The sequence below is a fragment of the Microtus pennsylvanicus genome, chromosome 4, assembly GCF_037038515.1.
Source record: "Microtus pennsylvanicus isolate mMicPen1 chromosome 4, mMicPen1.hap1, whole genome shotgun sequence".
Taxonomy (NCBI): Eukaryota; Metazoa; Chordata; class Mammalia; order Rodentia; family Cricetidae; genus Microtus; species Microtus pennsylvanicus.
Genome location: NC_134582.1, coordinates 60,641,057 through 60,666,054, shown reverse-complemented (window position 1 = coordinate 60,666,054; position 24,998 = coordinate 60,641,057). Strand labels below are relative to the sequence as shown.

At 42.9% G+C, this 24,998-nt stretch overlaps 1 protein-coding gene across 2 annotated transcripts in view; it reads right to left on the bottom strand.

Moving 5' to 3' along the window:
• Positions 1 to 5,179: 5,179 nt before the first annotated feature.
• Positions 5,180 to 24,998, bottom strand: part of B4galt6 (beta-1,4-galactosyltransferase 6) — a 68,147-nt gene continuing 48,328 nt past the window's right edge. For both annotated transcript variants that reach the window (XM_075969246.1, XM_075969247.1), the window contains 5 exons: positions 19,714 to 19,830; positions 12,393 to 12,580; positions 9,390 to 9,512; positions 9,123 to 9,224; positions 5,180 to 8,870 (listed from right to left, as the gene is read on the bottom strand). In XM_075969246.1, the coding sequence (XP_075825361.1) occupies positions 8,723 to 8,870; positions 9,123 to 9,224; positions 9,390 to 9,512; positions 12,393 to 12,580; positions 19,714 to 19,830 (678 nt within the window). In that variant the 3' untranslated portion in view covers positions 5,180 to 8,722. The remainder of the gene's footprint in view (positions 8,871 to 9,122; positions 9,225 to 9,389; positions 9,513 to 12,392; positions 12,581 to 19,713; positions 19,831 to 24,998) is intronic.

Below are 24,998 nucleotides of genomic sequence, written 5' to 3'. Positions count from 1 at the left end.
AAACCAAAGGTCATGAAGCCAGGAGGGCTGGCGGCAACGTGGGGAGGGCTTGATAAAGGTGGGAGGGAGAAACGCTGGTGGCTGGGTAGGGAAGGTTCGATAAGGGTGGAAAGGAGGTAAGAGAGGGCAGGGAAGAGAGCATCAGAACACATTGTATACATGTATAAAACTGGAGAAAGCAAAATTCATCATTAAAACATTTTTAAAGAATAGTAAGCTACAAAGGGACAAACTTGTACCAACTCTCTAATCCACTTTAGACCAGTTTTATCAGGTAAGAAACAGAACCCACCTTTCAGGAGACAGAGGCAGAGGCAAGAAGATATCTGTGAGTTTGAGATCAATTTGGTCTCCAAAGCAAATTCCAGGCCAGTCTCTAACAACTTAGTCCATGCAAACCCCATGTTTAGCTGGATATATATGTATTATACATATATACATATATGTGTATATATACACATGTACATACAATATCATATACACGCCAAGGGATGAGCACAGGAATATAGGCAAACAAAACTACAACCAGATTTATCATCAAAGGGAGTAAGATCAATTTTAACCACAGAGTTTTATGTAATCAGACCAGTTTTTAAACTCTAAAGTTGACAGTGTGTACACACACATAACCAAGGGGTGGAGGCATCTCTAAAAGAGAATAATCATAAATATCCAAGTTCTACCTGCGACATATGACAGCACCTGTCAAACAAGAAAACCAAGGGTATTTTTGCTCAAGCTCTGTTATCCACCGAGCTTGGAGCAGAAGCAGAATCATTTCTCCGCAGACCTCCGTTTCCCAGACGGTTCCTTGCTTTACTTCACACGCCTCCCTAAGCTCCGTTCGTTTTTCCTTCCTGATTTTCAAAATGCAAATAAGCCTAGACTCAATCCCATTTCCCCAGCTCTCTATGCTCTCTGGGTTGGAGCTGCCCCAGCTAATTTTAAGCCAAAGCAGATTGTAATTCATCTTTGGCAAACCTAAGCAAACACCGGAGGTCCATTCCAGAACCTCTGCGAGCAAGGAGGTGAGCTGCATGCAGGCTTCTTTAACTAAACCCTGGGGGTGTGCACCCTGCCCACAGCTCAGGAGGCAACCACTTGCTGTTGCTGCCACTTACTTCCGGGAAGCTAGAGATTATAAACCCAGGTACAAGGTATGATGGGAGGGAAGGCCAAGGCTGAGGCTACAAGGTGAACCCAGAACAGCCGTCTGCATGTGGACTTGTGCTGAGCTGAAGAACACGGTTCACTGGTTTCCTCAGGAAAACGCGTTTGGAAAGCACATGAGATGTGCCTACCACATAAGGCGTAATAAACGTTTGAGCATCAGGGAGCAGCATCCCTTCCAAATATGTACAGTCAATGAGTGATTGAACCAACAAATGAATGAATGGAAGAATTAGTTCCAGGTGGGCAAACCTGAGCCTTCCACCTCCTGTGACCAACATACACCTGGGAGACTTGGTACCAGGGAAACGTGGGAAATCTTCTACCTCTTCTGGGTAACCTGTTTTATGAACCAGGGCCAGTTTCTATGTTTTCAGACTGACTTTAAGAACTTAAAATATGTGTAGAAACTCTCTATGAAAAATGTCCTCCGGACTAGGGCCAGGACAAGAGTGGGACTTTCTCCTTTCGAAAGGACAACTAAAAATGGTGGAGAGGTTTGGAACCAGTCCTCAAAAGCAGAGTCCTTCTGTTGCACCCAAGCCTAACTATGAAGCACCAGGAGATGGGAACCCAGAGTGGGGTCCAGACCGTAGCTCCACTGAGGTCACTGACACCTGCCAGGGAGTAGGGAGCCCAAGAGAAGAACTGAGATGGGGTTGCTATAGAAAAAAAGGGAAGAAGGGAGCAGGCTGTGGAGAGACAGTGCAGCCTGTAAAGTCCTGTCACAGAGCATAAGGACCTGAGGCTGGGGTTCAAGAATCCACATAAAAGCTGAGTGTGATGCGCATGCCTATAATCCTGGTGTCGGGGACATGGAGACAGGAGAATGTCAGGAGCACATTGGCTAGGTAGCGTTGTCAAGTCAATGAGCTCCAGCTTCATGGAGAGACCCTGTCCCAAAAAATAAGGGGCCAGTGAGAGAGGAAGATACTTGTCTTGGACATCTGACACGTGTGTGCACATATGAAGACATACACCTACATCCAGCATACACACACATACACAGGGGCAGGAGCTGGGAGAGTGCGAGAAAGGCAGGAAGAAAGGAAAGAAGGAAATGAAAGAGAGGGTGGGAGGGAGGGAGGGAGAGAGGAAGGAGATTTTCTATCTCTACTTCTTGTCTAATAAAAAATAAAAGAAGTGAATTGAATGCCTTGAACGTGTCCTCCCTGGTTCCATGATTCCCGTTCAATTTGTTCCTCAGTGGGATTCGTAATTACAAGGCTTTAGCTTCAGGGCAGAGTGAAATCACATCCACTTCCAGTAATGATTTTCAAAAGAAATTTTTAGATAAGTAGCTACTAAAAACTCATTATTAACAAATAATTACTTGATTATTTTCTCCACTTTTCCTAATAGTCCTTTGAATAGCTTTTATTTCATTTTAAAAAATACAAGCAATGCCGTACAAGCAATGCCGTATTATCTCTTCTTAGAAGTACTGAAACCCTTCACCGTATATACTCAATGTGTGTGCACACCCATGGATGGGTAACACCTTTATAAATGTTGAGCTTCTCTGGACTTAAAATCTAAAGTTATAAACTGTCCTAAGATAGCATCCTGAGTCGAACTGCGACCGTCTTCCTGAGATCAGCTATGCCTACAGTCTCCAGAGTTCAGCATGGCAGACTGATAACACCCTCCTAGGAGGGTGAGAAGATCACAGAACCCTCGACCTGGGTGTCACCACTCTTTCCAGCCATTTATAGGCAATTCTGCCTTAACTGCCCATAGCTAGTATTTAACCTAGGAAAAAACTAGGTAGGGATCAGGGGTTCCATCTATGGGGCTCCAACAAGGACACCATCCATATGGGGTGGAGACTTTCCAGTGTGGCTGCTTTGGGGGTCAATCATGCCCCTGTTAGTAACTCATCACCGCTGTTATGTAAGTAACCCTAATAAACACATTGGCTCCCAGGATAAACTGAGAGTAACCCTAATAAACACATTGGCTCCCAGGATAAACTGAGGCAGAATGTACTTTGGTTTGTGATTAGCATCTTTAGAGGGAATGGATCTTGTTCACATCTTCCCCAGGAGTGGAAAAATCCTTGTGACAAATTGGTTTCTAGAAAGGATTTCATAGGCTGTTACGTTCTGAGGTGTGTGGACTTCTACAATTCCTCAAAATTCCTTCAACGATCCTCTTTTCTGTTCCCTTTGAAACAGTGAGTCTTCCCCTTCCCCTGCCAGGGGCCCTTCTCTTGGAACTGCAAAATGAATCTATTTTCACTCCCAAACCTACTCTCACTCCCTAAATAGATGTGAGAATCAAAAGAGGACTTAAATTGAACGTTTAGAATGTACCTGAATGTAATAAGTGAAATAACATTCTCTTCATTAACCATTTTCTAAGTTGGCCCTGTGATCCTATAAAATATTTAAAGCCCATTAAAATAATATCAGAGAGGCCAGGTGTGAGAGGGGTCACCCCTAAAAGAACTCATGAACACTTACTTTGTCTCAGCCTTTTTACCATAGTAGTGTGTGTGTGTGTGCGCGCGCGCGTGTGTACGTGTGTGCGTACGTGTGTATGCAGTGTTAGAGCAGTGATACTGTCTTGACACGATGAAGATGTAAAATGTTCTTTCCCTTTCTTCCTCCGTGGCCCTTTTACATTAGCTGGTGGTCAGATAACTGTATTGTTCCAGCTATTTGCCACGTTTCTTCTAGGTCTACTGCACATGTTGATCGTGGGCCTTTGGCAGTTTTACTAATTGTTCGCATAGTTATGCACAACCACTAAAAATTTCTGAGAATCAAAAAACACCCTGCCAAATATTTCTCAAACATAACCGAGAGCCATTGGCATGGAAGAAAGGCTTCTAAACACAAAGTTGGAAGCTAACTTCGGACAAATCAAGTTCTTGTTGGGAAGGTCAGGCATGTTCCCGTGTTAGCTTATTCACTCATTCCCACGATCCCCTAGAGGCTCACTGAACCAAGACTCGTCCAACTTTAAATGCTGTTTGCTAGCTAGTAACAAGTGACCCCCAAACTCAAACCTTTGTTAATCATGCGTGTGTCTTGCCAGAGTCCTCCGAGAGTTTACTACCCCTTGTTAAGCTTTATTGCAGAAAAACAATCATTTCAACTACCCTTTCAGAGATCATGTTTGTGGCTTGGAAGTAGCCTACCTCTGGAGGAGTCGCTCCGACAGTGATGCTCAGAAACCCGCACAAGCAAGTGGGAGCCCATTGGTGGCATGTGCTCTTCAGGTCTGCCCACTCCATCAGTTTTACTCAGAAGACGGATACTTCTAGAACACAAGTTGAAGCACTGAAGATTAAATTAATAATATACTTCGAGGACATCAAAATATATCTTCAGACTGTCTGAAGGCTGGGCATGTTGGCACACAGAGGTCTGGTAGTTCTCTGGAAGGGTAGTGTGTGCCCTTAACTGGGCCATCTCCCCAGTCAAATCCCAGCATTTTGGAGGTGGATACAGGAGGATAGGATGTTCTAGGCTGTTCTGGCTATGCTGTGAGTTCAAGGCCAACCCATATGTGAGCCCTCCTTGCAGGCAGAGGTCAGAGGACACTCTCAAATCTTGATCCTTGCCTTCTCCCCTGTTTAAGTCAGGGTCTTTCTTATTGGTCATTGTTGCAAACATCAAGCCAGCTGGCCCACAAGCCTCCAGGAATTCTCCTGTCTTCATCTCCCAACTCACCATGAGATTTGAGGTGTGTTACCAAGTCCAGCATTACATGTGTTTGGGGGACAAACTCAGGTCCTCTGATTTGTGGGGGGAAAACACCTGACTCATTCATCTCAACCCTAGGCTAAGGAATTCTTGATACTATGAATTACCAAGTGTATGGATGAGAATTAAATAATAGTGTATTTGTGTGAGCAAGCACTAAGTGAGGGTGTTTAAGCTCAGAGCACCATATCTGTACAGCGCACCCTTAACATCAACTAAGTCATCAGTAGTGTACCCAAAATTTAGGGGGGTAATCCCCAAAAAGTCCTGAGAAAAAATAATGACATCACCACACAAAGTCTTTAGAACATTATATTTCATAAAAGACAATGATAAAAAAAGTACAAACATTTCCATGAGAAGCAAAACGAGACCAAAAAAAAAAAAGGAAAAAAGATTGCAAGGATTCACTAGCATTTACGTCAATGCACTTACATAGAAGTATTTCATATTGTAATAAATAATCTTAAGTACACTTCCACCTCCTGAAAAACAACACTGTGACAGTTTGCTTCTCAAATGACAAATCTGCAAACCCAAGGCAAGAAATCTAGAGTGCTATTTACCTGACAGGTCTATAAAGGAAGGGGACAAGGCCAGTACAATGACACAAAATCTGCTTCGACTGTCTCCAGAGGAGACCGTTGTATTGGCTATGCTTCCAGTTTGTCTTCAGATGGCTACCAGTACTGTGGCCGGGATTGAACAGAAGGTTTTAATAGACAGTTTTGTACTTAAATTTTATAAAATAAAATTTTCTTAGAGAACACCTTTCATAAAATACAAACAGAAATTTAATTTTTAATTATTTTTTGATTTACTGTGTGCGTGCACACGTGTGAACCTGTGTGTGCACTCATGTGTGCATACACCTCTTTGTGCATGTGCACACATAAGGAAGTCAAAGGACAATTTGCAGGGGTAGGTTCTTTTCTTTCACACTGTGGGTCCCGGGGATCAAGGTCAGGTTGCCAGGTTTGGTGCAGGCACCTTTTCCTCTGAGCCATCTCAAAGGTAGACAACAGAAAATATCTTTATAAAAAGGAAGAAAGCCACCTCATTCAAACCCAAGTTTTGGCAAAGAATTAAATGACAACTTCACTAAGAACTGGAAAGAATGTTACAACAAATGCGTGTCCTGTCTCCCTTTCTTTGACAAGGAGTCCGTCAATCATGATTTCTTTCTCTAGTTCAAAGGCATCAAATGATTTCCCCAGTGCCATGAGGACCTCCCGGCATCTCTGTGTCCACACTGGACTTGCGACCAAGACAACTGACAGACAAGTGGTCAGAGGGTGCCTTCCTCATTCAGAGAAGTTTCAACTGTCTTGAGTTGACTTGTTTAGAGAAACACCACCACCACTTTTAAACTGTCACAGTTAACAAAGCAGCCAACTGGGAATAGACACCTGATGAAAACCACTGGGAAGATTTGATCGGAACAGACGGTTTCTGCTAATACAAAAGGGAGAGCTTTATTGTCATATGGCCATGGTAAGTGAGCAAAACTGTCATTCATGGGAACATGTATAGGTCACTGTTCATAATGGAAAATAATTCCGTGTCTGAATTAAAAGGAGTAAAACAGAAAACAGAGGTGGTTCTCACAGGCTGGCATACCAGATTCAACACCAAAATACAACAACAAAAAAAATACTTATATCCGATTCCTGAAGCCAAATCAATGCCAGACTTAACCCAAAAGAGTAAGGCAGATCACCTGGGGTCCTGAATGTTTCTGAAACAGTGAACTATGTACCAACATGAAAAGGTATCTCAGTGTGGACAGCCCAGCGTTATAAAATGTGTTTCCTGAATAAGATACAGCATGGTGTCAACTTCCCCACCACTGTGAGGAGGACACCTCCTCTGGGTTCATCACCTGCCAAACCCTGTCTCACAAACCCTCAGCAACAGCAACATTGCATCCCACTGTCATTCCGTCAAATGAAACACTGCCTCGGCCACGAGAAGTAGAAAACAAACTAGCATACAATGATCTATATCTTCAGAAGTTCCGATTTTTCACATTTTGAGCAGCAAAAAAGTTTGAAGGTGATTATTTCAGAACCACTTCTAAGAACTAAACGCAGCAAGACCGTTGTCATGACAGGATCGGGTAAGGATTTTAATTACTGTGTGATTGGGTTTGTGGCCATCAGCATCACCAAAACTGTGACGGAAGATGACAGCTGCAAGCTGAGCTCTGGCACTAGATAGAGAAGAGGACCACACGTTCTCACACCCAGAATTCTCTCACCCCTCACGCTTGGGTAAAGTTCACTTGACAGAGACACTGTTCAGTTTTAAATTTGTGAGAGCATGGGCGATAAAAATCTTAATAAGAATATGAGCTTTTTTCAAGAAATTTGTTTTCAAAAAATTATTTTTTATAATTGATATTTTTCAAAGTAAGAATACTGTTTTGGCTCTGCTGTTTTGTCATGGAAAAGCTCATCTAAACTGAGGATGACTGGACTTGGCATTAGGTAGTGAGACATATTTCAGAAGTTACAGTATCCACACATTCAATGATTTTAAGGTAAGTCTAAAGGCCCCAGATTCAATCTCCAGCACCACAGAAAGGGGGGGGGGGTCTATTAAATTTCACTTTTAGTGAGAAAACTTTAATAACACCAAAGATTTCTTGAAAGTGAAAAAGAATAGTTTGAATGTTTGGCTGATGTGAAAAGGGAACTGTGTCATCTGAGAATTAAAGTTGAAGGTTATTTTAATCTAAGCATTTATCTTCATAAAAATAGAGCATCTAATTTCTCATCTAATAGTATAATTCATCTGTAGAAGCACTACTGGCTTTTCCGTGAGTTCATTCTTAAAAAAAGTTTTTAAAAGAAGATACTTTCTTTTGGTTCTCCTTAACTGGAAACAATAATGCTGCTCATCATGAAACGGAAAAAAAAATACATCATATAAACACAGCCTTGGGAACTTTTTTTTGAGGCACAAGATCCCTGACACTTACATCGGAGGTACACAGAGACATTTAACGTGAAGAGTCCTGTAGAGCATTTCACTTCACGACTTTGAAGGGTTTCCTGGTAATACGCATGCAGTATGCATAAACAATATGGCTGTTGACTTGGCAAAATCTGATGAGATTGCAAGCAAGGGAAAATAGAACAAAACAAAACAAAAAACCAAAAATAGGTAATTCTGGCAGGAAGAAAAGCTGGGCCAATCGTCCCTCTTTCCTTCAGAGCCCTCAGAGGGCTGTGCCTTTGCCCGCATGAGGCTGAAGGGAGATCTAAAGCTGAACACCGGAAGAACAGTTACTGCATTGCCTGTCCATCGCTGACACTCCCTTCTTTCCATACAAGGCTTAACCTTTGCTTTGAGACATAGATTTACATAGTTTTTTTTCCCCCATGCAAATAAAAAAAATGTCTATAAAAGTTCAATGAAGGCATAACCAATTACATGCAAAATTGTGACATCTTATTTTTCAACAATTTGAACACATTTAATTTACATCACATATGTACAAAATATGTTTTGAACGGAAATAAAAGCATTCTCTTGAATTAAATTATAGATTTCAGTATAAAAATCTTCTCTTTGTAGGGAGCTCTCTTCACTTCCATTCCCAAGCAATGGGTTCAGGTCTCTAACAATACTTGCCACGGAGGATGCCCCAAAGTGGGGTGGAGAGTGGGGGAGTACGATGCTATGGAGTCCCGCGCTGTAAACATAAGGACTGCTGGCTCTTTTCACAGACTGGGACAATGAGACTGTGTCAGTCTCTAGCCACCATGCAGAGTACGCTCCAAGCCAAGATCACAACCCAGCACTGTGGTCGACCCCACCACGAGAGACTTCTTTTAATAGTCTTCAATTGGAGCTAACTCCGGCATGAGGTTTATAGATATATTTGTATACAACCTATCAACCAGTACTTTGGGCGTGCATAATAAGTTGTTCAATCCATCGATGTACTGACGCTCCTTAGAATACCTTAGTAATTTATACCTAAAAAAAGCAGGAAACTAGATATGAATATAGACATATATTGTCTACATTAATCTGTCTTTGCCTTTTTATATATATACACACCACCACACACACACACACACACACACACGCACAAACGGAGTAAATGCAATCCAAAATCATTTGCCAAAGAGACTTTTAATCATGGAAGTGACTTCTTTCTATTTATCTTTCTAGCATGCAGTATATCAGTTCTGAAGCCCTGAGTCTCAAAATGACCATTCAACTTACCTCCCTAAAAACTGTACTTCCCCTCTGTGGTGATGAGGGATAGATGTGTATTTTCCCAAGTCTCCCTCTGGCCGGGTTACATTATACCCAGCATAGTGAACTCTGCAAGACAACATAAAATGGACTGAATGAATTTCAGAACAAAAACAGATTTAGGAACTCCAAACTTCCCAGCCCAAAGACCCCTTTCTTAGAAGAGGCAGAAGTTTACAAAATGTAGACAGAATTTAGAACCTCAATTACTAGGCAACTTGTGCCTCAACATACCTGTTCCAAAGGTCATCATCCTCTCCTCCCCAGCCCCAGAAGGCATTGGGAAAGCCATTGATCTTCCGAAACTGCTCCACCGTCAGGCCGCTCACCCCACCGAAGAACTCCTTGTATGGAAGACTACAAAAGAGAGATGGCAGTGTCCCATCAATCAGGACAGCCGGCCACAATTTTCCACCTCTCATGTGCTTTGACCTACACTTCTAGTTTCACAAAACAAGCTGATTTAGAGGGCAAAAAAGCATTCTGGGAAATGTGAACAGAGAAATGAAACATTCTCATAGAACAGCAAAGCATGTTTTTATATTAAATGTAAAATAAAAACACACGTGGCAATTGAAATTTAGTAGTACTTTTATTTTGACTCAAAACCCCATGTCGCCGGGTGGTGGTGGCATACACCTTTAATCCCAGCACTCGGGAGGCAGAGGCAGGCGGATCTCTGTGAGTTCAAGACCAGCCTGGTCTACAAGAGCTAGTTCCAGGACAGGCTCCAAAGCTACAGAGAAAGCCTATCTAGAAAAATAACAACAACAACAAAAAACCCCAAACAAAACCCTGTGTCAAAAATAATATTCTCACAAAAAAAACATATTTAAACATGTTAGTAACTGTCAACGTGTGCTAGATCTTGCTAAATTAAAGTCATTTAAAAATATTAACTGACTTTATTTATAGGCATATTATTTGTTACATAGAACAGGATAAATATAAATCAGGAAAAAATAAATGTCTAATTTTGAAATGAACTTGTCTATTTCTAAAATTACTTTACCTATTTGGATTAAACACACAAAATACTCAGATATTTAATATATACTTTAAGAACATTTCCCACATATTTATTACGGGGGATGCCATGTTGCAGAGGGTCAGGTTTTCTCGTAGGAGTCCATGTACAAGGACAACCTGTAGAAGTCGGTTTTCTCTTCTACCAGGTGGGCGCATCAGGCTTGCCACAGCTGCTGTGCCCAGCTCACCAGCTCCAAATATATTTATTTTTAATGGGCTAGTATTTGGAAGAAAGCACTCCATTTTTAATGTAGGTTTTATTTTCCCTACTTTCTCTAACTCAAATCCCAAGGAGTCAATCAACTCTGAAACACTTTAAAAATTTATTCCATTTACTTATCCGTGTATGTGCCCATGGAGGGGACAACTTTTGGGAGATGAATTCTGTACATAACAGAAAATAGTCTAAGCTAAATGAAACTATCATAAATACACTAAATAACATCAATATTGGAAAAAAATCTTCACAGTGCTTATCTTACACTGTCTAGACAGGAGACTAAAGCCAGCAGGCAACGGGTCAGGGCACGGCCCCCACTGTGAGCATCCTCCTGCCCAGACCCTGAATGGGGGCCTTCGTCCTTCTGCTGCCATCCTAGACTTTATGACTTCTCAACAAGGCTTCAAGCCAAGCACCCTAACCTCTGGGTGGCTCCAAAGGGCTGGCTGGGATTTATGTGTCAGAAACTGCTGGTTTTGAAGACTAATACTCATTGCCACAATGGCAAGACTGACTTCCACGTCCACCAGCAATGTCTACCTTCTCTTTCCCCACACCCTCACCAGCACTTGCTGCTACTTTTGAAAATAAGTCTGCACAGTGGGTTTTTAGTGAGACATAAAAGAAAAAATCTTGTACTGTTTAGAGCAGTGGTTCTCAACCTTCCTAATGCCGCAACCCTTTGATACAACTCCTCATGTTGCGGTGACCCCACCATAAAATTATTTTCATTGCTACTTCATAGCTGCGGTTTTGCTACTGTTATGAGTAGTAATGTGAATATGTAATATGCAAGATAGCTGATATGTGACCCCCAAAGGGATGGCAATGCACAGGTTGAGAGCCTGGTTCAGAGGAAAACGGACATGCCAGACAGCATCATGTTAAGCAAAGAAAGTCAAACTCAGAAAGACAAAGGCTACACGATTCCTCTCAGCTGCAGGAGCCTAGCCCTTATGCAGACATGTAAAAGCACACCTATGTGGGAACAGAACTCCCTGGGGGAAGGGATGAGAAAATCAGGAAGAAGGTTGAACAGGGTCCTCAGTGTGATGCACCTGTACAAAAATGCCTTCGTGTCACTGTGTGCGTGCAATGGATTTTGTTAATCAAAATTGTACTTAAAAAAGGCAGGTATTTGGTTACAGTGAGGTGGCATTACCCATGGTAAGGCCTAATCTGAGTCATCTGTGTGTGTTCCTCAAGCCTTCTGTCAATACTGGATCATTAACTGTGACTTGAGAGCTTCAGATTTTATACTTAGATTAGCAATCACTTACATAATAAAGGTATTTATAGGGACCTGGGGAGGCGACTTACTATGCAAGCACGAGGAACTGAGTTTGAATCCCCAGCACCCACTTAAAATGCTGGGCACAGAGGTGTATGCCAGTGGTTCCAACTCTGGGAATGAGACATGTCCCCGAGAGTTGTTGGCCATCCAGTTAAACGAACTGGCACACTCTGGGTTCAAAAATAAGATGGAAAAAGACTGAGGAAGATACATGACAACAAGCTCTGGCTTCAGACACACATACACACACACACACACACACACACACACACGGAGGGGTATTTGTGTCATACAATTACAGGGCAGGTGGCCTGCAGAAGGGCAGGTCTGGACCCTGGACCATCCTTAAGGGGGGTAGGGAAGGGGGTGAAGGGGAGGGGCACCAGCACACTTCAGGATTAGGGTATGTGATCCCAGAAAGCAGCCCCACAGATGGCCTCTATTGTCCAAGGAAGACGAAAGCAACCTTGAGAGGAACATGTGACTAGGCAAGGCCTGAAGAGTGAGAACCTACTTTTAAATTTCCGTGCTTACTACAGGAGTCAGGTTCCTTCCCACCACACCACATTCGACCTCTGTGTGATCTCGAATGGACAAACCAGCCCTTGTCCTGGCTCCCAAGCAGCCTCCGATGGAGGCCCAGCGTGCCGCTCCAGGCACAGGGAAGAGCATCGAGAGCGGACACGGTACTCACATGTACATGTACTTGTCCAGCTTTGCTGCAAAGTGACGCGGCATCTCTCCACAGCCGTAATAGTTCCGGTCGTTTTCCGGCAGATGATCCACGTCATGGAAGATCACGCAGTCCCAGGTGTTGTCTTTCATGGCCTCTTTGAAGCCCACGTTAAAGAGCATCGCGCGATTGAACGGTTGGGTGCCAGTCTCCACGGAGCAGAGAAAACCAGAAATGCGCTCAGACTTGGTCATGTGATACTTTCCACTACTTCTTAATTTGTTGTATCATAGTCAAGTAATAATTGAATCGTGGTAAAGAAATAAGCAAGTCAGAAGCATATGTCAGGCCTCCCGAACTCAACCAGGCACCACTTACCAATGGAGGATTTGTTCTGAGTGAGCAACACCGCTCAGCTATTACAGAGTTATATACACAGATTATGGATGCTGTATCACTGGGAGATATATACCTCGGGGGCCACCATTATACATGTCCAATGCCACTGACTGATGTTGTTACAGGGCATAGGACTGCAGGCTGTTTAAAGTTACTTATGACACAATTTTCATGACAAAGAAGAGAACCGGACAACTGTTGCTATCTCCTCTACCGGCACACTGTATAAATATGAACATATCAACTTGTTTTTCTGCTTTACTTCAAAAATGCCAGATCACCGACTATGTATGACCAAGTTTAAAGATAAAATAATAAAAGGCATTACATCAAAGAACACATAAACAACTTAAAAAAGCATGTGCTGTACTTTCTGTTGCTGCTTTTTATGATATTAAAAATGAGGCCAGGAGTTCTCCTAGGGAGATGGCTCAGCACTCAAGAGCCCTGTCTGCTCTCACAGAGGAACTGGGTGTGTTCCCTGCACACACGTCACGTGTCACGCAGTTCACAACCATCTGGGACTCCAGTCTATGGAGTCGGACGTCTCTGCCCTCCTCAGGATCTGCACTCAGCATGCACTTAAAATCATAAAAATAAATCATTTTTATTAAGACAGAAGGGAGAGGCTGTGGCTCAGTGGTAAGAATATTTTTTTTTTTTTGGTTTTTCGAGATAGGGTTTCTCTGTAGCTTTGGTGCCTGTTCCGGAACTAGCTCTGTAGACCAGGCTGGCCTCAAACTCCCAGAGATCCGCCTGCCTCTGCCTCCCGAGTGCTGGGATTAAAGGCGTGTGTCACCACCGCCTGGCAGTGATGAGAATATTTGCCTAATATGCTTGGAATCCTGGATTTGCTCCCTACAGTGGGAGTTGAGGAGGAGATAAAGGCAGGAAACTGAAGGTGACTCCCAAGCAGACCCTTCTCTGCACAACAAAGACTGGCATCCTCCGTGAAGGACAGGCGCTCTTGGAAGGACTTTGAAGGACAGGGAAAGCAGCTTCACACAGCACACACCAGCTTCCTTCCTGCCGTAGCCATCCTACATTACAGTGCACTGGCAACACTGAGTTGTTTTTGTTTTGCTTTTTAACTCTCTATTCCTGCTTATGGCGAAACAAGAATGTTTTAACGGGCACAATAGAGGAACTTATTACATAAAATCCAAGTTCCCATATTGCAACCCCTTTCCTTTATTCATAATGACGCCACAGTCTGTGGTCTGTGGCAAACAGCAAAGCTTGCTTCAGCGTCTGAAGATTAAGGCCCTTACAAATGCTTAGCGTTTTACAAATCATCCCCCCAGCACCTAAGAAAGGGGATTTGGCAGGAGTGAAGGAGCCAGGCAGTGTGGCCTAGGGAGAGACACCGTGTGGGACACAGGCTCCCACAAACTCGAGGTCACACAAAGCACACTGCTTTCATAAGGAAAAGGAAGCAAATTATAGTATTCTTATCGGCACATCGATATCGGCTTTGCTAAACTACTTGGTTTCTAAGGTCTTAAAATCTGCTCTGTATTCACACTTGGATGCTAGCTCTTGCTCTGTTAACTTCAGATATTTTCTAGAGTTCTTACTCTGGAGGCAGAGGAGTTAAATCATGCCACCGCCCTCCCTTCCCACCTCCCAACCATGGTTGCCTTGATTTTTGGTTAAATTAATGAAGTGTACATTACTAGCACTGTGCAAATATTTCCTCAGTGCTAAGTGAATTGATTTTTTCTTTGTGGAGGAGATTAGCTAGCTTTCTGTATAACTAGAAAGGACAGTCAATAGAACCTACACCTTTAGTAACTGATATAATTACAGAAATTTCAAATCCTCTCTCAGCTCCTAGTCTCCTCAGTTCAATTCCCACTGTCCTCATGGGCAGCCACGTGACTCTCATCTGGGCTTCTGCTTCATTCACACTCTTGATCACCCATGTCTTTAATGTGACTTACTTAATCTGCTGTGGTATGTCTTTCAGATAGATGTATGTGCACACATGTGCATGTGTGTGTGTGTGTGTATGTACGCCTGTGTATTTCATCAATAAATGACTGAAAATGCCACGGTCTACCTTGAATTGACATTCTAGGCAGAATCTTCATGGGCAAAGTGCCTTTCTTTCTCTAGAACCTGTAAGTCAGGCTCTTAGGCACTGCAATGGCAGGATAGCTCACATATTCCTGACTCCTACCCGTCATCTTTCCTGTAGTCTCCTTAAGATCATATCTTTTCCATTTCATTCTAAAATTAGAAAATACTGTGCTCTGTAATGAACATGTGCTTTATTCATACATGCATTGTGACACATGCCCTTTGCTTCTGAAAACCTCTCTCTCTAGCCCTGGCTGTCCTAGAATTCTCTATGTAGAGCAGAAGGGTCTTGAACTCACTGAGATTCCTCTGCCTCTGCTTCCCAAGTGCTGGGATTATAGGCGTGCACGATACCTAGCTTTGGAAATTTTTCTTCAATTTTTTTTATTAGCCTTTTCCTTCCACACTCCCCAAATTTTTTTCTGCTGTGGTTCTTCCAGATGAGTGGGTATATTTGTTATACATTAATATATTAAGAATCGCAGCAAAACTTGGTGACTTAGGAAAAGCCACAGACGCGAGATGTAACTGGCTGACAGTGCTGGATCCCTAGTACTAGGGAAGCTGAACAGAAATGAAACCGGCCAGTGGTTACTTAGGATGCTGACCACGTCATCCACAGAAATGGAGTCTTCTGAGCAGGCTGAAGCAGTCATGTGCCGATGACCTACTCTCAAGTCAGAGAAGAACGGCCCCTTCTCTGGTAGTGGTTCCCAGGGCCTCTTAAAGGATGGTTATCTTTACACAAAAGGGGTGCTCTTAAACTCTGCTTTCTTACATTTTGGTTCTACTGTAGGATTTATTTTGTCTCCTACCTATTCTTCCAGAAGCTTCACCCACCACGTTTTCAGTTCCCCTGCATTCCACTCCGATTGCTCTTTCTTTATGGCAAACCATTCTCGGTTCAGAAACGAGCTTTCGCTTCTCTGTTAGCTCTGGGGATCCCGGTTGTGAGACTTGGTGGATTTTATCTTTGTTCTCTCATTACCTTGCTTGACGGTGTCTCATTTGCGGACATTTTCTTTAAAACCTGGAGCTCTGTGGCTGCCTATTCATGTTTAAGACTAAGGTACTGAAAAGTGGAGGCGCTCTCTCTAGTTCTCACACTGCACACCACTGTATCAGTAAATAATTCTACTCTAGTAAAACCCACCCAACCACTGTTGGCAATGCCCTGTGTCACCAGACCCCAGGCCTCACCATATCCTTTTGGATGACTGCAAAACTTTTCTAACTGGTCTCCTTGTGTCCTTCCGGCCTCACCCATGACTCATTCTCTACATAGACCCCAATGGTTTCGTTTATAAGTTGTCACCTGCATGTCACATGATAATTTACTATCTCACCCTTCCAGAACATTAAGGGGCTATAGTTGGTGCGATGGGGAGTCTCGATAAGGGGTTGTCTACAGATCAACTTTGGGCATGCCTGTAAAAGATTTACCTTGATTGTAGGGATTAACACAGGAATTAGGCCAAGCCCACTGTGGGCAGTTTTATTCCCTGGCTTTGGGTCCTGGGCTACACGAGAATAGAGACGAAAGGAGAAGCAGGTATAAGTGTGTTCATCTCTCTCTGCTCCTGATTGTGGATGAGATAGTTCATCACCATCTATAAAGCAGCTGATCTCTTCTTTGTTAGTTCCTTTGTTGGAAGTGAGTTCTGGTTTTTCTGTCCTGGTCCATTAAATTTGCTTCCTGTTTCTATAAGAAGCCTTTTTGCAATTTCTCCTCCATTCTCAGCAGAATATTCAACAAAATTAATAATAGACAAAGTGAGGCTTGACTTGCATTACTAAGGGCTATTTTTTGATAGCAATTATTCAGATTTTTATTGAAGACTGTTTTTACTCAGGACTGAAGAATATCGAATTAAAATTTCTCTTTTGTAATTTATTCTGAATTTATTTTTCAAAAAAAACCCCTTTTCAGCTTTTACTATATGGCTAATGTGACCTTCTGATGTGTGTGTGCCTATGTTGGCATGTCCCTAGCTTGTGTATTGTGTATTCGCCTCACGCCACTGACCTCACTGTGTAGCTCTTCCTGGCTTTGTTGGTGCTCACTATATAGACTGGGCTGGCCTTTCCACAGAGATCCGACCGCTGGTGTCTCCCGAGTGCCGAGACTAAACGGCTGTGCAGTGATGCCTGGCCCCAGCACGTGTACTTTTCAACATAGCAACTTATCCTATAAAAATTGACCTTCTAAGAAATGATCACCAGTCGGGATTTGAAGCGACTTTCACGACAGCTGTAGCTGTGCATCTACACTGTTGTCAGAGACAGCTAGCCTTCTCTTTTGAACCGTCATTCACCCAGAGTGTGCAGGAGGTGAGCACTCTGGACTTTGGTGCTGGTCAACAACTTTGCGGCTGTGGCACAACATCTACCAGAGCATCTGAGATTCACATTTTAACCCTCTAGTCTCTGAGGTCTGAATCTCAGCCTTGACTATTTTATAGATGCTGATGAAATAACTAAAAAGCCACAGGACAAAAGAAAAACACTCAACCCTTCCTCCTTACCTCACACCACAGATAAAGATTAACTCAGAAGGAGGGATTAGCCCAAATAGGAGAGTTAGAACCACAAATGTTCTGGAGAAAAACATTCTGAGAGTATCTGAGAACCTCACTCAACTACAAAACAAGAACTGGGAACTATGAAAAAAATCAAATAACTGAACTTGATTAAAACGAAAACCTTTACTTTTCAATAAAACTGTATTTGAGGTTGGGGATGTACCTCAGTGGTAGAATATTTAAATAGCAAGTGCAAGGCCCTGGGTTTAATCCCAGCACCGAAGGTGGGAAAAAAACAAACACTATCAAGAAATTAAAGGGCAGACCACAGTCTGAAGATAAATACTTGCCAAGCATGACTCACAAATGATCTACGACTAGAATACACAAAGAATTCTGCAGCCCAACAAATAGATACCTCAAATAAAATAACAGACAAAGATTAAACAGAGACTTGCTAATCCACATGAACAGTACTGAGACTCTACCAACTCATCAACCAAGGCAAGCAGGGGAAGGAAGGTAATGTGATCAGAAAGGCCAGCATGATGGCGAGCTTCAATGGTCTACTTGGCACAACCTAGAACCACCCGAGAACGGAGCCTCAAGAAGGGAGTGTCTATATATTGGGCTGGTCCATGCGCCTGTCCGTGGGGTCATAATTACGGTAATTGGTGTGGGTAGAGCCAAGCAACTGTAGGTGGCACTGCTTCCTGCCTGTCTGGAGCTGTGTGTGGAGAAGGAAGGCTGAGCTAAGCCAGGAAGCAGGTGAGCACAGACATTATTCTCAGCCTGATTGTGGGAGTGATGGCTATTTTAGGTCCCGGCCACGATGGACTCTAACGTGGAGTTGTGAGGTAAAATAAGCCCTTTCCCGAGTTGCCTTTTGTCAGGGCATTTTATCACAGCAACAGAAATGAAATGCTGAGTACAGAATACACTGCCCACCGCTGAGCTTCCAGAAAGAGAGGCCTAAGTCAGAAGAGAGCGCTCTCTCCAAGGGGAGCTCACTATTTTAGGTTTCTGAGACAGCGCTTTAGAAAAGAATAGAAATAAAATCATGAATTCTTTTATTACACGTATAGTCTTTAAACAGAGGCATGGACTGCAACAGTAAGGCAAGGTCACTTCAACTCTATGTAGCCTAGGCCAGCCTGCATAGCATCCATTCGAAGCAAGTGTCTATATATTGGGCTGGTCCATGTAATGTCAAGTTTTTGTTTGTCTTGTTTCTTGCTTTGCCAAAATTTATTTATTAATTCCACTCTCTTCCTGTTTATCTCTTGTTCTGAAAGAACTCTAGACTCCCATCTGGAAGGGATCCTGGGCACCACAGATTTGATTCTCTATGTAATTTCTCTGACCTGTCACTGGCTGGGCATTTCCTTACTGAGCTGGTCTCTGCGGTGAAAGGGATAGTTCTACCGTCCATATCAGTCTAAGTGCTGCTGACAAGCTACGCGGGTGTCTACAACAGACACAGCCAAGGCTCTGCTACCAAGAAATGTAATTCTAAAAATGGAAAACTAAAAACACAGAACAGAAAATGACCATTGCATACCACTTCTCTCTTTAAGGACCACTACTTGGCTCTACTCAGGCACCCTGCATTACCTAATAAGGTCAAGGCAATATGAGCTTTCAAGGCTAGCCAGCAGTAGTACCCCCTAGATAAAGGACTCCCCCATCTAGAATTAGCAATGCTTCACATTGAAACAATAATATGAAACCTTTATGTATTAAAATTCATAGGTCAGAAATGGAAAACACTTTCAAAATAAAACACAGTGGATGTGTCTGAGGTCACTGATGTGATGAGTGCACCCCTAATTCAGAGCAGGACAGGACATTGATGGCATCCCAACACGCCCCATCAGGAGCCCAGGCAGGTGCACAGGATGAAATACTCTCTAGCATCTTGTATTACAAAAGAAGCAATGTCCCTAGGCAAACTGCCCTTAGTGGAGGTTTTTAAGCACAAATCAAATTCACAAAGATAAGAAGACAGAAGTGGAGTAATGTTACAAGTCCAGCATTTACCTCTGTAGGATGAGCATCAGCCATGTACTTATAAAACAGCCTGACAACGTAATAGGGAGTATAAAGCCATAAAATATATCAAAGCTATTGCCTCAAAATCAAGCATAGTCCCTGCTCAATTCATTTGACCAGACTGTAATTATTAAAAAGAAAATACAAGTTCAATCCCAAATATGATTTCATCCAATCCTAAATCCAAGGATGACTCACCGACGGACTCTGGCTGAGTATTCTTAATCAAACTCCATCACAAATTGAAGTTCTAGAATATTTAGTGGCATTCTGAAAACCGTCCTCACCTGTTCAATGACGTAAAAGGCAAATTCCAGTCGCTGTTTCTGGAGCATCGGAATTAGGTGCAGGAAAAAAATTGGAAGATGTTCGTGGCGGTTACGGAAGGGGATGAGAACGGCCACCTTCAAAACAGAACAGAACACCGCAGATGAGTAAGGCAGGGTTGCAGCAAGCCCTGCAGGTGCACACAACAGCTGAGCCTTGGAAACTTCCAGTGCCTTCACGTCACAGCCTTGTGAGTTTCTCACCAGACTTACACAGGTTCAGCCATTATTTCACATCTACTAAGGTCTTATGAAACTAGCAGGGACAGAAGCACTCTTAAGTATCACTCATCCCCTACACACATATATACACACACAGACACACACACACATACACACACACATACACACACACAGACACATATATACATACACAGAGACATACACACAGACACATATATACATACACAGAGACATACACACAGATACATATATACATACACAGAGACATACACACAGACACATATATACATACACAGAGACATACACACAGACACATATATACATACACAGAGACATACACACAGACACATATATACATTCACAGAGACACACAGACACATATATACAGACACAGACACAGACACACAGACACATATATACAGACATACAGAGACATACACACATTCACAGACACATACACACAGACACAGACACACAGACACATACATACAAACATACACAGAGACATACACACATTCACAGACACATACACGCATATAGACACATACACACAGAGACATACACACACACACATATACATCCTTAACTTCAAGGGTTTAAACTTTACCAGAGAAGTAAAATCTTACACATCAGATTCAGACCTTCACAAAGCTAAAGTGTCTTCTAATTCACTTTCCTTAATTTCTGAGTTAAACTGGCTTTATTGTAGCTATTAATTTGACAATAAAACTTGAAATCAACACAATATATTTTCTACACATGATAAATTTCAAAAATCACCAAATTTTTAAACAATTTAAAAAATGAAAAGGTTACTAAAACACGTCTATACCACTCTAGGTTCTGGATTTTGAAAGAGCCATAAACCTGGAGTTCGTTAAAACTTTTATTTAGACCAAAAGAAAAAAAATTACAAATAATTGAAATTGCTAAGTTCTGGGACTCATTTCACTTGTAAAATCAGGACGTGACCTTAGGCATTGTTAATAACAACAAAAAAAAATCAACAATGGAGCTGGGGGTGTAGTCAACGGTGAACCCTGGGTCCTGGATTCAGCTCCCAACATCAGAAAAAGAAAACAAACAAACAGACAAAAATGACATTTAGCCATGTATATTGCCAGAATTGCAAATGGAAAAAAAAAAGCTGAGTCAATGGTTTACTTAGAAGGAGATCCGGCTTAGTAAACTTGAGGGCATGTAGACTAAAAAGGCCACACTTCTCTTTCCTTTCCTGATGTGATAGCTAGAATAGAGACAGTCTGCGAGGCTGGCATTCCCATGCTGCCATGGGCAGTGTTAGATCCATAAGTCACAGGACCGCCATGATTCTGATGCCCTGTGGACCCCACTCCCATTTGATTTGCCAAGAAGATATCTGTGAGCTCAGAACAGTGAGAATCTGGATGATGCTACAGCAATACCCAAGACTCCCTCCCCATCCCCCCACTTGGTGACTACTGAAGATGCTAAGCAGGAACTTGGTGAGCTTCAGGATGGCTGGCACACTGGAGGATTCCTAAGTCAATAAGCAGCCAACCAGCTCCCAGGGCCCTGATTCACACCGAGTGCAGGAATGGCTTACGGAAGTCCAAGGGAGAGCTAATCAGACGGTGAGGACTAGTCCTTGCTGTCCCTTATGCCTCTGGCTACAAGTTGCTGACTTGATATAAACAGGCTCCAGACGCAGTTAAGGCAAATTAGAGCTATTAGGGAGGGAGATGACACATCAGGTAAAACTGCCTGAGGATCCAGCATTGAAAGTTGCTCTCTGGCCCCTCCCCCACAACACAGTACCTATGTCACCATCTACACAATAATAAATAAATTTTTAAAAATCAAATTATAGGGGCTGGAGAGATGGCTTAGTGGTTAAGAGTGCTCTTCAGAGGACCTGAATTCCATTCCCAACACATGGTTTAAGGGCTTCACAACCACCTGTAACTCCAGCTCCAGATAAGGAGATCTGACGTTCTTTTCTGCACGCATGCACATACTCATGAAAAATAAATCTTAAAAGAAAATCAAATTATAGATATTTAAGCAAAGAAGCCACCAAATGGGTGACAATCCATTAATGATAGCTCTATGAAGTAAATATGACCAGGTTGAGGAGCTGAACAGGTAAGGATCAGCAAACACCAAGGTCAGCCTTTAATACAGAGAGTGCTTCAGTGGAGCCTATGAAACACCAAGAGGCTTGGGGCCCGGAGGTTTGTTGTTGCTGTTGTTCGTCTTCTGTCTTAGTAAGGAACTGAGAATGTTCTTAAAGAAAGCATCCTGGCAAACAAAAGAAACTTTTATAGTAAATGCCTGTCCCAAAGACAAGCAGACGCTATCACATTTGAAGTGACAGGCCTAAAGCTATATCTGTGTGCACGTGTGCATATGCATGTGTGTGTGTATGTATGTGCGTCTGTGTGTGTATTTTCATTAAAATAAAGCTACATAATATCTTTAAAATTAACTTGGTGTTATGACGTTCCTATACGTAAGGCAATATTCTTAATAGTTTATAATTTATTGTTGAGAAAGAGAGCACAGTGTCCCATGGTTATTCATGTTGAGGGTCTTTCTTCCACAGGTATGGACTTGCAGAAGTCCCTCTTTTGTGGAAGCAGCAGGGAAGACAGAAGTCCTTCCTCACCACCTCTTGTTCAAGAAAAATTACACCATTCAGTCACTTCCCATTTCAATGCACTAGTCTTAGTGAATTATCTGAGCACTTCCCCTTGTTTATTTCCTCCTAAGTACACAATGAAGAGACAATCAAGAAAATGTCTGCCACGTGGACTTCGTCCAGAAAAGCCCCGCCCTGGCACACGCTCTGAAGAACTCCACTGCTTACACCAGGGTCCCGCCCTGCACACACTCTGAAGAACTCCACCGCTTACACCAGGGTCCCGCCCTGCACACACTCTGAAGAACTCCACCGCTTACACCAGGGTCCCGCCCTGCACACACTCTGAAGATCTCCACCGCTTACACCAGGGTCCCGCCCTGCACACACTCTGAAGAACTCCACAGCTTACACCAGGGTCCCGCCCTGCACACACTCTGAAGAACTCCACCCCTTACACCAGGGTCCTGCCCTGCACACACTCTGAAGAACTCCACCGCTTACACCAGGGTCCCATCCTGGCATACACTCTGAAGATCTCCATCGCTTACACCAGGGTCCCGCCCTGCACACACTCTGAAGAACTCCACCGCTTACACCAGGGTCCCACCCTGCACACACTCTGAAGATCTCCACCGCTTACACCAGGGTCCCGCCCTGCACACACTCTGAAGGACTCCACCGCTTACACCAGCTTTTCACCAGGTTGCTTTAGAGCCCAGCTAGCTGTTGCCACTGAATTAGATGGAAACACAAGAGCTACTGAGCTCCCATTCTGCTGGGGGTTTTAGCTACCTTCCCCTTCTTCCTTATTTCCAGGGCCTACAGGATCAAATTTCAGCCTGATGAAGAGGGGAGGAGGCAGTTCTTGTCTGTTCTCTTTACGGAGGCTGATGTCTGATGGCTGTTCAAGAATTGCCTTGTGTGGTTGAATACATATATTCATCCTGTGAGTTCTGTTCCTCTAGAGAACCTTGACTAATAGATTCACTAAGAGGCTCAAAGCTGATCTAAGGGCTATCATACAGCCCCTGCATCAAAGGAGCTAAGTTTTTTAATCCCTAAATAGCTTTGCTCCCATGAATTCCTCCAAACCTAAGCAGTCACATGAGCATATAGCTCACTAACAGATCTAATTAAGAATGACCCCTGTGGTTCTAGCTGTCCCAGAAAATAGAAGAAAATACACTAGAAAAGTGAAGACCCATCCAGTCCAAACCACAGTAAGCAGAATGAACAAGTTTCCTGATCCTAACTATGCCACCAGTACGATACACACATCCTGTGTCCTGTTTCTGTCTTAGCGTCGGCCTCCATGGCATCCCTCAGCTGTCATGACTATGCTTTTCTCTTACATAGCATTCAACATATGCACTCATCACCCAAGTAACAAAAACAACCCATTTTCCAAGAGCATTTTCTAAAGCAGACTGCTTCGTATAGATACAACTGCTTAAAGGATCTATAAAGAATATGAAAATTCATTTATGCAATTATAAAATATTTCCCTAAAATTTGCACTGAAATGCATTGAGGCAGCTTTCTAAGTTGCTTGAGGTCATGAGAAAACTGAACCTTTATTTATTCGTTTGTAATAAGGCCCCAAAGGCATTTATTAACCTCATAAACCCAACTCGACAAAACTGCTCTGTTTACCTCAAGCAAAGTGTTCTGCTACACAAGGGATGCGGGAGAAATGCATGCATCCCTGAACAGAAGGCGTTCAAGGTCAGGTTAATGATGTCACAGGATCTTTACCAGATGATGAACAACATATCATTCTCCTTCCTCCTGGGGATTTTGCTTTGATACTAACATAACAAATATGTTAGAAGAACACTGTTATTTTTTAAAGGGCTATTCCCAGGTTAAAGTCACATTAAATCTTGAGGGTGTAACACCTGTTTGATAACAGCTGGTTTTCATTTCCAGTACATGGTGCCATGCTGAACTGTAACACTGCACCATTATACAAACTTTTCTTTAGGGTCACTTTCACAGGATTGAGAGCAACTTCCAACCACTTCCCTTTGCTGTTGTTTCGGTTTTGCTTGTTTGTTTTAGCACAAGAGGCTGACTCACTCCCTTACGATCTTTCAAACAAGCCATTAAATAGAATTCTGAAAACCAAGCAAAGAGCTCGAAGCCCTCCCTTCCAAGCTTGACCATGAACTCTGAGAGGCCTCTGGGGACTGACTGAGAAACAGTTTGGCAGCCCCAAGCTGAATCCAACTGAAAATAAGGATGTTAGCATCCTTCCTGTGAGTTCTCTATTCCAGAAGCTGGTGGGAAATACCTACAGGCGTCAGGAGTCTTTGGCTCAAAGGCCTCTCCCCTGAACAAGGCAGTACCAAAAAGAAATCCATTCTGCAAGTTAAACTGGTCTCACCTTTTTACCAGAAACCCTGGGACCCTGAACACGGGAGCACACTCTGTGCAGGTA